The sequence below is a fragment of the Hyaena hyaena genome, unplaced genomic scaffold (genome assembly GCF_003009895.1).
Source record: "Hyaena hyaena isolate Hyena2069 unplaced genomic scaffold, ASM300989v1 scaffold_451, whole genome shotgun sequence".
Taxonomy (NCBI): Eukaryota; Metazoa; Chordata; class Mammalia; order Carnivora; family Hyaenidae; genus Hyaena; species Hyaena hyaena.
Window position 1 is genome coordinate 245,972 of NW_024081080.1, and position 17,104 is coordinate 263,075.

The 17,104-nt window shown below is 44.4% G+C and overlaps 1 protein-coding gene across 5 annotated transcripts in view; it reads right to left on the reverse strand.

Annotated features, from left to right (window-relative positions):
* The window catches only part of TAF1 (TATA-box binding protein associated factor 1), an 83,480-nt gene extending 69,655 nt beyond the window's left edge, over positions 1 to 13,825 (reverse strand). For 3 of the 5 annotated variants that reach the window (XM_039253326.1, XM_039253327.1, XM_039253325.1), the window contains exons 1-16: positions 13,646 to 13,825; positions 12,560 to 12,674; positions 12,296 to 12,412; positions 10,986 to 11,105; positions 9,631 to 9,872; positions 8,981 to 9,199; positions 8,368 to 8,586; positions 7,811 to 8,018; positions 6,175 to 6,351; positions 5,563 to 5,690; positions 5,357 to 5,464; positions 5,060 to 5,233; positions 4,189 to 4,362; positions 3,853 to 3,957; positions 1,117 to 1,317; positions 803 to 944 (exon numbers count right to left, since the gene is read on the reverse strand). In XM_039253326.1, coding sequence (XP_039109257.1) covers positions 803 to 944; positions 1,117 to 1,317; positions 3,853 to 3,957; positions 4,189 to 4,362; positions 5,060 to 5,233; positions 5,357 to 5,464; positions 5,563 to 5,690; positions 6,175 to 6,351; positions 7,811 to 8,018; positions 8,368 to 8,586; positions 8,981 to 9,199; positions 9,631 to 9,872; positions 10,986 to 11,105; positions 12,296 to 12,412; positions 12,560 to 12,674; positions 13,646 to 13,825 — 2,629 coding nt within the window. The remainder of the gene's footprint in view (positions 1 to 802; positions 945 to 1,116; positions 1,318 to 3,852; positions 3,958 to 4,188; positions 4,363 to 5,059; positions 5,234 to 5,356; positions 5,465 to 5,562; positions 5,691 to 6,174; positions 6,352 to 7,810; positions 8,019 to 8,367; positions 8,587 to 8,980; positions 9,200 to 9,630; positions 9,873 to 10,985; positions 11,106 to 12,295; positions 12,413 to 12,559; positions 12,675 to 13,645) is intronic. The other 2 variants (XM_039253329.1, XM_039253328.1) reach the window with 2 other exon arrangements.
* Between the last annotated feature and the right edge of the window lie 3,279 nt (positions 13,826 to 17,104).

The following is a 17,104-nucleotide window of genomic DNA, read 5'->3' on the forward strand; positions in this document are numbered from 1 at the left end:
CATTCCGAATTCCTAAGGCCCTTTCCTTGGCAGCAAGAAGGATAATAAAGAGAGGCGCCTGGGTGGCTCCGTCGGTTAAGCATCCAACTTCAGCTCAGCTCATGATCTCATGGTTTATGAGTTCAAGCCCCATGTCGGGCTCTGTGCTGATAGATCAGAACCTGGAGGCTGCTTTGGATTCGGTGTTTCCCTCTCTCTCTGCCCCTCTCCAGCTCACACTCTCTCCCTCTCTCAAAAATAAGTAAACATTAAAAAAAATTTTTTTAAAAGGATAACAAACCAAGACTAAAGCACGCAATGTCCCAAAAGGTCTAGCCATGACCTCCAAAGAACACCCCTGCTGCTAGGTTCCCACCATCTCACGGAAGACATCCAACACGCAGTGAGCTTCTTGGTAGGCCAAATCAAAAATTAATCAGAGGGGCGCTTGGGTGGCTTAGTCGGTTAAGCGTCCAACTTTCGCTTAGGTCATGATCTCGCGGTTCGTGGGTTCGAGCCCCGCGTCAGGCTCTGTGCTGACTGCCAGCTCAGAGCCTGGAGCCTATTTCAGAATATGAAACACACTCTCTCTCTGACCCTCCCCTGCTCACGCTGTCTCTCTCTCTCTCTCTCTCTCTCTCCTAGAAATAAATAAAAAACATTAAAAAAAAAATTAATCAGAGCCGCCATCATTGGAAGATTTGCTACTTCCTTGATGACTATCAGTTTCTAATTCTGGTAGCTATATACTGATCCTTTAACTGAGGGCCTGAATTCTTTTCCTGGAAAGAAGTAAAGAGAACAAATAGTCACAGCTGATGACCTGTGCGTTTGAAGTCAGCGCAGAGCTTTAGCCTCTTCCGGATGCTACTTTCTGAGTGAGAAGGAAAGGCTTTTTTAATATCTTCCATTCGGATCCGCCGTGGCCGATCTTTACTCTTCCAGAAGAGGCGGTAAATAAAAACCTGCCCAACAAACCAACATTTTTCATTTGGCAAAGTAAAGGAGAAACAAAGTCCTGGCCAGGGCTCCTTCCCCTGCTAAGCCCCTGTGGGTTTTGATCTGTCCTGATGTGCCCCCAAATCCACATACCCTGTTACATGCATCCTGACCCCGTCCCTATTCTCTCATTCTTACCTGGAGAAAGTCTCGAATGTGTGTATTAGCTCTTTTGGAGTTGGGCCCAGGAACTTCAAACAAGGGGCACTGCTGGCCAACCACAAAAATATCCACTAATTCTCGAATATAGTAACCTTGTCTGGTCCGAATGATAAGGAAGTCTGTTTCTGGCATCTTATGAAGATAAATTGGGGCACGAAAAAGATTGTTCTCAAAGGCCTAACAAAAGTAAAAACATGAAAATTATATACAGAGAAGCCCTAGGAAATTCAGTGAACAAGTGAGAAAGGAAAATCAAGTTGTTTACTCTCCATTCCCATAATGCCGTCTGAAATCTGTCCAGTTAAATGAACAAACTGTAATATAGAATGTCAAACAGGACTAGAACAGTAATTTTTTACCCACTGGCTATCTTTAAGAGTGGGTAGTAGGGGCCCCGCCTGGGTGGCTCAGTCGGTTAAGCTTCTTACTTCAGCTCACGTCACGATCTCATGGTTCGTGAGTCTGAGCCCCATGTCAGGCTCTATGCTGACAGCTCAGAGCCTGGAGCCTGCTCCGGATTGTGTCTCCCACGCTCTCTCTGCCCCTCCCCTGCTCACACTCTCTCTCTCTCGCTCTCTCTCTCTCTGAAATGAATAAACATTAACAATTTTTTTTAATTTAAAAATTAAAAATAAAGTCAGTAGTAGGGTTCATATGACCCTAGCTCTGCTATTCAATGTATGAGTATCTCTGTGCTTAACTGTCCTGGTCTACAAAACAGAGATACTTTAAAATGCCTATACCTTCTAGGACTGCTGTGATTATATATGAATATCACCTTATAAACTAACAAGCATTCTATCACAATCCTGGACCCCAGTATAGCCCAACATAGTATATAGGTAAGATCAAAACATTTGCTAAATAAGAAAATGACAAAAACAAAAAACTAATGAAGTAGAAGGCATGCTGGAAAGACAGACTAAACACACAGGACAGAAACATTTGAGCTTCTTTAAGTAGAGAGCCATACGGGGATCAACTGTCCCAAAAAGCCTGTGATTCTAAGGAAAGACTTCTCAGAAAATCAGAAAGGAGGACAGAAAGAGAGATCTTCAATGTATGGATGAGTATAGAAAATTCTGCATGTGGGGCACCCGGGTGGCTCAGTCGGTTAAGTGTCCGACTTCAGCTCAGGTCATGATCTCGTGGTTCGTGGGCTCGAGCCCTGCATCGGGTTCTGTGCTGGAAGCTCAGAGCCTGAAGCCTGTTTCAGATTCTGTCTCTCTCTCTCTCTGTGCCCCTCCCCGCTCATGCTCTGTCTCTGTCTCGAAGATAAATAAAAACTATAAAAAATTTTTTTTAAAAAAAGAAAAATTCTACATGTGGGGAAAAAAAGAAAATTGTAAGTGTGAAATGGGGAGGAAAAACAGCATTACGGAAAATAAAAAAGGATCTTCAAGAGACTATAAAAGTATTTACAGAATAGAGGCGCCTGGGTGGCTCAGTCGGTTAAGCGTCTGACTTTGGCTCAGGTCATGATCTCACGGTTCGTGGGTTCGAGCCCCGCATCGGGCTCTGTGCTGACAGCTCAGAGCCTGGAGCCTGCTTCAGATTCTGTGTCTCCCTCTCTCTATGCCCCTCCCCTGCTCTCTCTATCTCTCTCTCTCTCAGAAATAAATAAAACATTAAAAACATTTTTTAAAAAGTATTTACAGAATAAAGGGAGGGATTGGTAGAAAATCTCAACAGAAAGTGAACAGACAAAGGAATGTCAGGAAGAGTATAAAGATACTACTCAAAATCTGGTGGGAAATGGACTATGAATGTCAAGGATAAAGAAAATAATGGGCTTTGCAGACGCTTTAGGGGAATAAGCAATAGTAGTGATAGACTGTAACTAGGTATAGGGGTGCCAGGGTGGCTCAGTCACTTGAGCATCCAACTTCAGCTCAGGTCATGATCTCGCAGTTTGTGGGTTCAAGCCCCACATCAGGCTCTGTGCTGACAGCTTGGAGCCTGGAGCTGCTTCGGATTCTGTGTATCCCTCTCTCTCTGTCCCTCCCTGCTCATGCTCTTTCTCACTCTCTCTCTCAAAAATAAATAAACATTAAGAAAAATATTTTTAAATACATGAAGAAAAAGACTGTAACTAGGTGTAAGAGGAGGAAAAATGGTTAAGACTACCAAGAGAAATTCAGTGGAGGACCAAAAAAAAAAAAAAAAAGGGTGGGACATCTCACATCATTTGTGTGCCTCTGTACTTCCCCTTAACAAAACATGTATAAAGTTAGGTTACCAGAGGGCCTCTCTGCACCCGTCAGAACAAAAGAGGTGGGTAAAAATACTTCCACTGTGGCCAGGGACTGTAAATGGCATGGGTCGGGTGTGGTTTAATACTCAAGATGACCATGACTCACACCAATCAAAACATACCATATGTAGAGACAAATTACACATTAAGTAACTACAGCATATCATTAATCCCAGTTTGACTCCCCTATGCCACCCAGATGTTTCTGGACTTCTTACCAGTGTTATGTTTTCAAAAAACGATTTCAAATTTAATTCACAACATTATTAGGAACCAGTTTTAATAAAAAGACCAAAAGAAAATTGGGGGATTGTAAGCATTTGGGATCATACTGGTCTTCTCCACACTTGATGTATAAACAGTACTTCAATCAACTAGAGTTGGTTCTTTCGGGGTTGATTAGTGCCTCACCTGTCCAGGTCCTTAGGAAAGAATTATCACAGGAAAGAATTCCTTACCTGCAGTAACTGGCCAGGATGGAGAGAGCCTAGGAAAGGAGATGTGTGGCAGTAAACCGTTTCTCCGTATTTACAGTCTGGGGCTCCAGGATCTTTTCCAGGTTTCTATAAGGAACACAGAAGCCCCAGTTACTACCACAGAATATGATCAATAAGCCTACACAAAATACTCGAGCACAGCTTTTTATTTATGTTACTAACTACGGAAAAGATACCAGTTCTTTGTCCCCAAGACATTTACAGTATCAAAAAGACAAAATACACGTTTGCAAATTATTGCTGGATAACTAATTTTAGCTATACTGATAACAAAAGATTTTCTGAGCAGAGACTCACCCGCTTGTAGTAGTTCTTTATCTTGGTTGCCATGCCAACCTGCATCATCAACGGTCCATTTTCCTCACTGTATTCTGCAAGAATAAGATCTCCATCTTTGCCTGTGAGGTCCTGAGGTGTGCGCATAAAAAACATCTCTCCGCCACCAGACGCTTGTCTCTCTTGTTCTCTCATCTGCCCAGAACATAGAGAATACAGTCCAGCTTCCGACAGGACAGTGACTAGAAACTGATGCTGCTCACTATGAGACGGTGCCGCCAAAAAGGATTTTGCCTTGCCCTTTATTCCAACCTCACTGCCAAAAGTTTCAAATGCCAAGTTGAAACTACGAACTCTTAGTATCCCAGCACCTAGATACAACTTTACATTTTACCTTATTTGTTTTACCTAAAACTACGTCTATAGATTTCACTGAATCATTTTTTTTTTTCTTAAATATTTTTATTTATTTCTAGGAGAGAGAGAGAGAGAGACAGCGTGAGCAGGGGAGGGTCAGAGAGAGAGAAGGTGTCGCAGACTGAAACAGAATCCAGGCTCCGAGCTGGCAGTCAGCACAGAGCCCGACGCGGGGCTCGAACCCACGAACCGCGAGATCATGACCTGAGCGAAAGTCGGACGTTTAACCGACTAAGCCACCCAGGCGCCCCTCACTGAATCATTTTTGAAAGCCGCAGTCATCATGATGCGTCCCCCTGAAGAATTTTCAAGTGCATCTCCTAAGAATAAGGACATTCCTCTAAATGAGCGCAATAACATTCTATCACATGTGAGAAAACAGGAATTCCTGAATACCATCTAATATCCAGTCCATTCCCCCAATTTGTACTCTGTCTTTTAGAGCAATTTCTTTCTAACCAGGGTTCAATCATACCTTAGCCTTCTTTTTGATGTGCTTTAGCAAGGGCTGGACTGAGTGGGGACCTGGCTGAGATAACGCCCCAAAGGAGTATTTCTTCAGAGGTGGGCGATGGAACTGCCGAAGTTTGATGGGCCCCATGTGGGTAGGAAAGAAGGGCTGTCGTAATTCCACAGCAGGAATTGAGTGCTAAGGCAGGAAATGCACAGTTCACATTAAGTACTAACTCCAGCCTACACAAGATTTACCCATATTCTCCATCAAAACGAGGCAGCGGTTCCCAATGGTCACAGAAAAAAATGCTACTTCTACCTGGATAATATTTCCTCCAAAGGTGCCACGAAGACCCTGTTGCTTGGGGTAGTAATATTCATCATTGGAGAGATTCCACGGATCTTTCACTTCTGGCTGAGACATGTTCTGATGACAGGACATCAAGCAAACCTCAGTCAGGCTACCCTTCTCCTTACTTTTCTTTGTTCTTCTAAACACCCCAAGTCCCTTTTCCCTTCACAGACCTGCTGTGGTTCCTCCTTGATGACCCCTGTCTTCCCTAAGAGAATTCGACTCTTCTTCAGAGAGGATTCCTTCTTATTCTCCTTGGAGGGGGAGTTAGAGGTGGCCTCTTCTTTTTCATCAGGAATTTCTAAGGGTGAAACAGGAGTCACTCTGGAGATGCTATGCATGAAGACTCACCTTTCCTACAGATACCTTTACAGCCCCTACCCAGATCTCTCATCCCATCCCAGACCACTTCTAGCACTCTAACTCAACTACACTCCTAGAGTCCCAAAAGTCCTACTTTCCAATGTTCTTACATTAGGAATTGGCCCTAAGCAAAACAGAACTACTAGGCACTAATAGCCACAACTTTGCTCTCTCAAACTGCTACCTAGAAGCTCCCAGTCTTTTTTTTTTTTTTCTCAAGTAGGCTCCACACCCAACGTGAGACTTGAATTCATGACCCTAAGATTAAGAGTCACATGCTCCAACCGACTGAGCCAGCCAGGTACCCCGAGAAGCTCCTAGTCTTGGACATTCCCAACCATTCTGATTTCCCCCTGCCTCCTGACATTAGCAGCAAGCTGTCAATTATGGAGAAGGAACACTGGCCCCTACCAATATCATACCCAAAATGAGGTTCTCATCATTGGGATCAAGTGTCAAAACAGGAGGCTCCAACAGTCGGGGCATAGCCTGAGCATCCCAGATGATGTGGTCCTCCCAGCGCCCATACACCAGCTCCTCACTGTCAATGGGAAAGATGGAGTACCAAGGCTTGTCATCATCCAAGGTGGCTGCGAAACCTAGTCAAAGTAATAGACAAAACATTTATTCCCCTTTCAATCATGATTCCAGCAAAGGAAAGAGGAGCAAACGGTAGCAAAGTTATTCATGTGGCTACTGAAAAGGAACCTAGTGCACATAGTATAGTTTGCACTTTAAAAAAGGTTGCAGACAGAATGTTCATTCCAATATTTTTTAGAAGAATCAAAGTTTAGGGGCGCCTGGGTGGCTCAGTCGGTTGAGCTTCCAACTTCGGCTCAGGTCATGATCTCACGGTTCATGAGTTCAAGTCCTGCATCAGGCTCGCTGCTGTCGGCGCAAAGCCCACTTCAGAGATCCTCTGTCCTCTCTTTCTGCCCTTCTCTCAAAAATGAATAAACATTAAAAAAAAAAAGGTCATGCTCTCAGGTGACTGAGCCAACCAGGCACCTTCCACTTCATGTTTTCTCACTTGAATTTCCCATGTTATTAGACATTTTTATGAAGAACTTTGAATGACATAGGATATTTGTCAACCGAAAAGCACAGTGCACAACACCGTCTATAGAAATGAGCTCAACTGGGGCACCTGGGTGGCTAGTCGGCTAAGTGTCTGACTATGGCTCGGCTCAGGCCACGATCTCACATTCGTGAGTTTGAGCCGTGTTGGGCTCTCTGCTGTCTGTACAGAGGCCACTTCAGATCCTCTGTCTCCCTCTCTCTGTCCCCGCTGATGCTCTCTCAAAAATAAACATTTTTTCTGGGGCGCCTGGGTGGCTTAGTCGGTTAAGCGTCCGACTTTCGCTTAGGTCATGATCTCGCGGTTCGTGGGTTCGAGTCCCACATTGGGCTCTGTGCTGACTGCCAGCTCAGAGCCTGGAGCCTGTTTCAGTCTGTGACTCCCTCTCTCTCTCTGACCCTCCCCTGCTCACGCTGTCTCTCTCTCTCTCCTAGAAATAAATAAAAATAAATAAATAAATAAACATTTTTTAAAAAAGAAAGACATGAGCTCAACTACATACACACACAGAAGACAAAAAAAAACCAAAAACGAAGTACACCAAAAAGTTAATAGCTGACCATCCCTGGACAGTAGAATTTATCAGTGATTCTTGATACTGTATTCTACTTTCAAAGTTTTCTACGTTAAGCATGGAATACCTTTTGGGGCATATTTAAGAAAAGAAAAAGCAAATTCCAGAATGATTAAGACAAAGACAGAGGGGATGGCTTTGAAAACAAAAGCAGATTACAGAGATGAAGCACTGTTCTAGCTCAGAAAGATCTGTAACTTCAAAGTGGTTGTCACATTTTTTCCATAAGCAATCGGAGCCCACCCCAGCTTGTTAACAGTGTAAAGATTTATTACAGACTAGAATCAGGGCTCAGATCGCAAGCATTCCACCCGTCCCTCGGCAGCAGAACAGAGCACAGCCAGGCCCCCTCAGGACGGCCAAGGTGAAGGGCAGCGTGCCAGACCCAGCTGGCACAGAAACACACCTTGCTGGACGTTGTAGGCCATGGCATTCCTGGTCATGCTGGAAGGCAGCCAGCCCGCCAGGCTTGCACGCTGAGGTTTTGTCCCTTTGTGTTTGACATCCTCCCCATCCCAGATGATATCATCCTCCCAATGCAGCTGCGTCACCATCAGGAAGTTTTCATCAGCCAGAAGGTCAGTGCCACTGTTCTCCTCAAGTTTCCTGAAGTCCTGCAGAAACAGGGAAGGAACAACAAATTTCTGAACAGTCGCTGGTCAAAGTTCTCACTCCAAATCCCCCGGAGACATCGAAGGTAGCACTTAGGCGAGAAGACCCGATGGTGGAGCGACATCTGCCTCTTCCTCCTCCTAGCCTGGCACCGCACTCACTTCACAAACAGAATCTCCGCCACTGGGCCTAGCAGCCAGGGTGATATGCCGTAACACGCAAAGGGCTCACACCCCTCCATCCCCCACCAAAGGCACCCTCCCCAGCATCTCCCCAACCAAAAAGCAAAGTTAAGTAATGCTGACAGGGCCCTGGGCACAGATTCCTTTCTCAGGTACCAGTGTCACTTACCTCAATGATTCTACATTTTATCACAGGTTCATGGTCCATCCTTCTCAGTTTGAAGCCATAATCAAACCCACTGCCATCTTCAGGGACACCCAGCATATCATACCACAGTCGAGCAGGCCCATAACGCCACTCAGCCACTCTCGGTTTGGTATCCATCACTTTATCTATATCTCCGGTTGACTGGGAAAACTTGGACTCAACAGGAGCCATCATCGTAATCTGTAACAGAACAGAGTAGGAAGGGAGGCAGATTTCCTGATCCCAGATGTCCTAAGGCTATAGGGAGTCCACAGTCAGGAGGGGAAGTTAGAGCAGCCATGAGGACGATCTTTCGCCAGGACTGGTGTTAGAACGTGAACAATGGAGCTGTATCATGGCACGCTCGGCCTATCATTCAAACTTTCCTCTCCACCAGTGTGTGTACCACCAACTGCCTGCCCTCAGTACGATTCTCTAATAACAGGGAAGGGACAGCCACTAAGACTAAACTCAGGATCACTCGCTCATAACCGGCAAAGGACTCTGCTGAGGTGCTACTTCCAATTTAGACACAGCTAGGGAGAACCCACTGCTCCTCTCGTAGATCTCAACCCCACGACTCTATTTTGCCTACTTCGTCGTCAGAGAGACACTGCTCTGGAGGAGGTGGTGGAGCGTAGTCATAGTTCCACAAAGACTTCTGGCTGACTTCTGCCTCTACCGAGCACTCCACCTCCTGGGTCTGCTCTTCCTGTACCAGCTCACGGTGCTTTTTCTTTCTCTTTCTCCGAGCGCTCCGCCAAACAGATGGGACATTCTTCCCTGGTCCAAAAAGACGCAGGAAGCGTAACACCTAGAATGCAGAACATGCTACTATGTCAAAGACTCGATATCCCATAGGAGAACAGCAGCGTCTGGGTCTGCAAACTCCCCTGAAGGGTCTACTCGGCTGTGGGGAGGGACCAAGGAGCTCTGAACTCAGATTTATAACATCTGCCAAGAAAGCAAAGTAGTATCCCTTAATAATCTGGACTAGTTCTTTTAAGACGACAAGGACAATTTCTAACGAGAACGATATAAATCACTACTGTCACGAACGCATATCACGTTTTTATTTTATTTTATTTTTTTTACGGATATCACGTTTTTAAAAAGACCTACTACAATGTCACTGAATATGGAAACTTAAATCTCATCCATTCGATATTCTACATGTTAACAACAGGACTCAGTATTTAGAAGAGGTCAGTGGTCTGCAACGTGGGCATTCTCCACAGAAAGTACCTTCCCAGGCCGAAATTCCGGGAAAAGTTCTGTGACACTCGGCAACAGCTTGGTGGCATCATGCTGCATAATCCCGGCCAATGGTAGGGTCAGCTTTCCATCCTCACATTCTGCCTGTGTTGCTTCCTGAGGTCCCATCTCAGATTCTGAGTCAGAGGAACTACTGAAGTCCACTTTCTCTGAGGCCAAAGAGGAAGGGGCAATGATGGAGGGCAAGATGATGCCTTCTCCATCCTCAGACACTGCAACGAGGAAGAAAAACCCCTTTGGCATGTAACTGTGAGCATATCTCCTTCGAGTCAGCCAGTACCCAGTCTAGGCTCTATGCGTGGCTCAGTGGCAGGGGGTAGAGTTCCAAGCACCCAAATTACTAGTATGCAACCCAGAAAACTCACTCCACTCATTATCTCCCACCATCCCCAACTCACCTTGTACCTGGTACCCTAGGGTTGTGATGAGAGAAAACAAACACTATTACTACGTTCACTACTTTCTATACATATGTTAGGTTAAAGGAATGTAACCAACAGCAAAATTAAGTAACACTTTTATACCAATCAGGCCTTGTCATTTCCAGGTCGGGGACCCACAAACTGAAGAATTTTTTTAAGCTCACAGAATAATGAAATTATGTAGCATGAAATCAGATCTTTGACATAAAGGTAACAGATGTAACTTAGCCTGCAGACTAAAAACGAAATGGCTAAAACTCTAGTAGGAGGAATTTAGGTTAACATAATCCCCAAAACACCGGAGATCAAAGACACTGCTCTCCCCCAATCGCCTAGCCTAGGACAGGGTTACTACTGTGGCAGACACAGAAAAGGTGAGATGATCACTGAAGCCCTTGCCATTGAAATCTCTGAATCCGGTAGTTGGCTCTAGATGATTATAAACACACAGTCTAGTGTGCCTTCCCCATTTAATCATTTCTTTTAAAGAGAGTCATCTAAACGGGTCGTTTCCAAATACCAGTATACATATCAGTTGCATCAGAAATTACTTGGAGAACACTCGGAAATTCCTGGGCTCTATCCTGGATCTTTGAATCAGACTCTCCAGGATGAGAGTCAGAAATGTATATTTCTTTAAAGGCTTAGGATGACTGTGATGGGCAGCCAGATTTTGAGAACCACTGACCTAAATGACTTTTTCTCAAGTGCCTATGAAAATGCTATTGGCAAACATTTGAAAAGTTAACACTTCACTTTACCACTGAAATTGTAGGACTCACTTCCAGAAGTTGTATCTTTTCCTAGCAGCTGCATTTTAACAACAGCTCCTTACGGGTATGCCAAAAGCCTCAACCTATGAATGCAACTAGCTCTTTGGACAAAAGAAGAGTCTCTACTTACCACCGGTAATAGCGTCCTGATCTTTATCCTTCTTCATTGGTCCTGGAGGCGGAGGTGGAGGAGGCATCAACTTGCAATCAATGTCTTCACAGTCAGCATCATAGTCATCTTCATCATAATCTAATAAAACCCAAAAGGTGATTTCCTCAACATCCAGAATGTCACACAACAGCCCTGAGCTCCTCTGTCACACAAGAATGTAAAGCGCCACGTGAAACACTATACAGGCCCTTTAAGAACACACAGGAGATGCGGCCTCTGCCTTCAGAAAGAGATGATGACACGCTATCCCCATGGGCTCTAATACTATGTACACCTCACACAGGAATCGAGGGAGCTCCCAAGAACGGTTTAAAAACCTGTGTTCCTTCTCCTGACCAAACCCTATTTGAGTTTTATTTTCATCCTGCTCCGTCTCATAATCGAATTTACCCTTCTTCCTTCTCTGTCAGTTTCCTTTAAGGCTGGACTTTTTCTCTTCTCACTTCCCAAGTCTCTGACACATTTTTTTTGGCTACCTTCTACAGTTTTTTTTTTTTTTTCATTGCCCTTTAGCCACTGGCATCACTCAGTACCTGATGGTGAAACTGCTTTTATTCCTCTATGCAAGCTCTATTCCCTTACTCCAGAATCACCCTTGTCCAGATTAAACCCAAATCTGTACCTCTGGCCCTGACCTAACCCCTCTACGCATTCTGCTGACACTCTGTCAGCATACAGGCGGTGAGTGATTAACAGAAGTTGAGCCAATAAATACATGTGTTCATTTATACAGGACATAGTATACATTAATCTTCCTTGAACTGCCAAGTCCCTGAGGGCAAAAACTGATTTTACATAGCATCTGAAAACAGAGGAGCCTGGGTGGCTCAGTCGGTTGAGTGCAGGACTCTTGATTTCAGTTCAGGTCATGATCCCAAGGTCATGGGATCAGACCACACGTGGGGCTCTGTGCCAAGCATGCAGCCTGCTTGGTATTCTCTCTCTAAAATAAATAAAATGAAAAAGCAATTTTCTTAAAATAGCATCCAAAACAGTGTCATGAACCCTGTAGGTACTTAAATACCAGACGATAAGGAAAGCATTATCATCCTTACTTGGCATTCACCAAGAATTTGGGACTAACCAGAATGAGGAATAAAACACTGTCCCAGAACACAAAAGGACAGAAGCTATGTGGAATTGAGCTGACAAAAAGAAGCAAAGGATGGAGAATAGGAACAATGGCAGAAAGCATACACAGAAACAAAAGGAACTACACAGCAAGAAAACGACCTGTGATGCTCTACTGATGACACTAAAGAAATCACCTGAGTGGCAAAGAGGCTGCAAGCTCCCCATTGTCTGCTGATATCTTCGGCTTTCGTCTTCTGCTACCTCATTGATGTCGGAATAGTCCACAGCATCTTCTGTACTCCTGATCCATCCTATAAGTAAAAGGGGGGGGGGTGAACAGATGTACCTCAACAAAGAGCAAGTAACTCTCAGTCACTTAGGTAATTCCCATTGAATAGTGCATAGACAGTAAGTGGCTAGCCTCCTCCCCCACCTTACTCCCCATGACCCGCACTCACCTTCATCATTTACCAGGACACCATCAGTCCCAGTCAATTCTTCATTTGCCGTGAGTTCAGTGATCAGGCTGCCAAGACCCAAAGCCCCCAAACCTGCCAAGTGCTTCTTACATTCCTGAAAAAGGGACAGCACCAGAGTCGAAGATAACAACTAAACCTAAGCTTCCCACACAAAGCTTATTGTGGTCCCCAGTCCAGGACAAAGCTATAAATCCATATTAAATATAACTGCAGCATGCTAAAGGTGGGCTCACATTCAGGAACTGTAAAGTATACCTTCCACTAAACTCCACACTGATCAGACCTTTATGAACATATTCTGTCCAATTTCATCACCCTACTTATTAATATAAGAAAAAAACTAATCTAAGAACCATCATCAAGACTCAACAAATGGAAAAGTAGTTCTCTGATTCAAGGTTAGGGCAAATCACTGGATTAGAGAAGGGAAGACAACTTTTTTTTTTTTTTTTTTTTTTACTACCTGTTGTGTGTCTGAGTGTGTGGCAGAAGAATAGCGATCAGTATTTTCCCTTTGAGAAAATGAACCGAAATCAAAGTAGGGAAAGGTCATTTCGGCACAGGAAACAATCCCATGAATGTGAGTGAGCACGGCAAACTACCTAAACGTGCCCTGTGCCAGAAGAGGTCTGCCCCAAATAGTCTGAACATTCACTGTTCTAAAAACTGAGGCTTGAACTACATGATTTGTTGCAGGTTCGGTCCAATTCCCTGGTTCTAGAACCATGTTAGGTGAATGATGTCAGAAATGAGTTTCAAAAATTTCCAAGGTTCTCAAAGCAACGGTTTAAAAATAATGTCGCTGGTCATGCTACTTTTTCTGCTGCCTTGTTAGGATGAATGTAATCCCCAAAGTTACCCACATCAGCCAGCGCCCCTGACCTAGGAGGGCTGCCCTCCCCCAGAACCGAGCCTCCTCACTCTATGCAAACTCTAGTATGACAGTACCGGCTCTTGCGTTAACTGCGCCGCCTCACAGACTCTAAGCACCCTCTACTGTCCCCCGTCTACCTGCTCTCCTTAACTGCACCACTCCCAACCCTAGCCCCACGCCCAGGCCCTCACATCATCCAAGACGCTTTCCCCCTCCAGCTGCCCGGCTCCATTGATATTGCCAAAAAGGAAACCGGCTAGAGAAAATGGGCCTCCTCCCGCCGAATCTTCATCGCTGTCTGTGTCAGACATGATGGCGGTCGTGGTGTCACTAGCGGCTGCGGGCAGCAGCAAATCCCAGCCGGGTACCATGGACCGGAAACAAAACTATTAGTCGCCCAGAAGTGACTTAGAGAGTTCCTGGACCCAACCAGGTCCTACCGGAAGCGGAATGAGGAGCGGGGAGGGAACCGGAAAGACCGGCCGCCCTACGATAAAGGAGAATTTGTTTCACAACTTTACTAACGGCTTTTGATTCGACAGTACACGATCAGGAGGTTACATATCCGGCAAGCGGTTGGTCAAAGGACCCGTTGGGTCCCGCCCCTTCCACTTGTCAGCACGCGACCATTCTCCGTGCCTTGTGTCTATGGCTCTTCCTCCAATCAGAGGGAACTGCCTCGGTCACGAGGCACGTCCCGGTAAAGCGCGGGTGCCCACCCCAGGGTACAAGGAAGTAGAGGTAAGAAGTAGCCTTCTGTGTCCCGCTTCGCAGTTTCGTGTCAAGTCCACGAAAACTGGCTGTGAATTTCACTGTGTCAGAAGTACCTTTGCACGTTGTTCTGAATTGACGTTTACCCATGGAAGTGGAGTCCTCCCCGAGCCCCGTTTTATTTCGAAAAATGTGATAATGAAAGAGGAGTAACATGAACTGCTGACCCCCCCCCCACCTAGATTGATAATTGTTAACATTTTTACGGATTTTTTTTTTTTAATTCTGAACCACTCGAAAGTAGGTTACAAATATGAGATTCCCCGGCCCAAAAAGTAGACGTTTTTCTACATAACTACAAAACCTTTATAGCATCTTTAAAAATTAACATCAACACTTAACATACAATTCATATTTCCATTTCCACAGTCGTCCTAGTTGGAGCATTTTACACTTCAATCCAGGATCCGCTCAGGGTTCCCGCACTGCATATGGTAATTTCCCTTAAGTCTTTTTTTTTTTAATGTTTTATTTATTTCTAGGAGAGAGAGAGAGAGAGAGACAGAGACAGCGTGAGCAGGGGGAGGGTCAGAGAGAGAGGGAGTCACAGACTGAAACAGGCTCCAGGCTCTGAGCTGGCAGTCAGCACAGAGCCCGACGCGGGGCTCGAACCCACGAACCGCGAGATCATGACCCAAGCGAAAGTCGGACGCTTAACCGACTAAGCCACCCAGGCGCCCTTCCCTTCAGTTTTAAACCAGAAAACACCAGCCTTTTCTTTGCGTTGCATGGCACTACATTTTTAAACAATCCAGGCAAAGTGTCTTGAAAATATTCTGTTTTCTGAATTCGGCTGTTTCTTCAAATTGATTTAGGTTAAATATTTTGCTGGCCATCAGAAGGCACAAACGGTAGGGCGCCTGGGTGGCTCAGTCGGTTAGGCGTCCGACTTTGGCTCAGGTCATGATCTCACGGTTTGTGGGTTCGAGCCCCATGTCGGGCTCTGTGCTGACAGCCTGGAGCCTGCTTCAGATTCTGCATCTCATTCTCTCTCTGTCCCTCTCCCACTTGTATTCTGTCCCTCTCTGTGTCTCAAAAATAAGTAAATGTAAAAAAAAAAAAAATTTTTTTTTAAAAAAGGCACAAACGGTTGTCCCAATATTGATGCTGTATTTGAGCTGACAGCTCAGAGCCTGTAGCCTGCTTCAGATTCTGTGTCTCTCTCTGCCCCTTCCCTGCTTGCACTCGCTCTCTCAAAAATAAATAAAACATTAAAAATATTTTCTAGGGGCGCCTGTGTGGCTTAGTCGGTTAAGCGTCCGACTTTCGCTTGGGTCATGATCTCGCGGTTCGTGGGTTCGAGCCCCGCGACGGGCTCTGTGTTGACTTCCAGCTCGGAGCCTGGAGACTGTTTCGGATTCTGTGTCTCCCTCTCTCTCTAACCCTCCCCTGCTCACGCTGTCTCTCTCTCTCTCTCTCTCTCCTAGAAATAAAAATAAAAATATTAAAAAAATATATTTTCTAAAGGGGCGCCTGGGTGGCTCAGTCGGTTAAGCGTCCAACTTTGGCACAGGTCACGATCTCACGGTTAGTGGGTTCGAGCCCGCGTCGGGCTCTGTGCTGACAGCTAGCTCAGAGCCTGGAGCCTGTTTCGGATTCTGTATCTCCCTCTCTCTCTGACCCTCCCCTACTCACGCTGTCTCTCTCTCTCTCCTAGAAATAAATAAAACATTAAAAAAAAATTAAAAAAAATTTTTTTCCTAAAAATTTTACCTAAATCATTTTTTTCTCTGTGAATTTGTTTCTGTTTGTATTCAACTTTATGATTTGCTTTTATTATCCTTTTTTATATAATTAAATTTTTAAAATTGTAAATTTTGACATGGTTCAAAGTCTATGTAACTGTATAACTATGTAGCTACTGTAAAAACTATGTAAGTATGTAACTATGTAAAAAGTGATTTCCATTGAAGACTTGCTCCCTCTACGCCATTCACAGCCACTCCCTTTAAGTAACCATTCATTAATTTCTGGGTTATTCTTCCTCTGTTTATTTTTTTTTATTGAGGCATAATTGACATATTCTATTAGTGTCAGCTGTACAATATAATGATTTGGTATTTGTACTTCCTGCATTTCTTTTTTCCAAAAAGAAACAGGTGAGCACACATATTATTTCTGCTTTTTCATTACACAAAAGGTAGCATACTATGTATACCTTTCACCTTGCTTTTTCACTTCATAATTCAGCCTGGAAATCACAGTGTACCACTTCATAGCACTCTTCCTCATTCACTTTTATGTCCACTTAATACTTCATTGCATGGACGTCCCTTGGAATGTGAACTGTAGTTACATTTCTAGGCCAGAAGACAAAGATCTGCTGAAACCTGCATAGCAGAGATGCTGCACTTCAGTAATGAAAAATTAGGAGAATACTGTTGCTATCCTAATAAGGTAAAAGAGCAGCATGGAATATGTTTTTAAATGTATTCATACCGCTTGAATGCTTGTGCTTAAAGAAAAGCAGATTCAGCAAGAGGTGGATGGAGGCTTGTAGAATGGGGAAGGGGATTTCAGATACTATAATATTAAAGACGCTGTTCTTGACTCAAAATGTGGTTTTGCATAAATTTACCCAGCAATTCCCAGCGCTCCTAGGTATATATTCAAGAGAACTGAAAACATGTCCATGCAAACCCTTGTATACAAAGGTTCACAGCAGCACTATGCATAATAGCCAAAGGTAGAAACAAGACAAATTGCCCTCAACTATGAGTAGATAAAATATGGTATATCCATACAATGGAATAGGATTCAGCAATAAAAAGAAATGACGTACCCATATGTGCTGCAAAATGGTTGAACCTTGAAAACATTATGCTAAATAAAAGAAGTTCCAGGGGTGTCTGGGTGGCTGTTGGTTGGGTGACTGACTC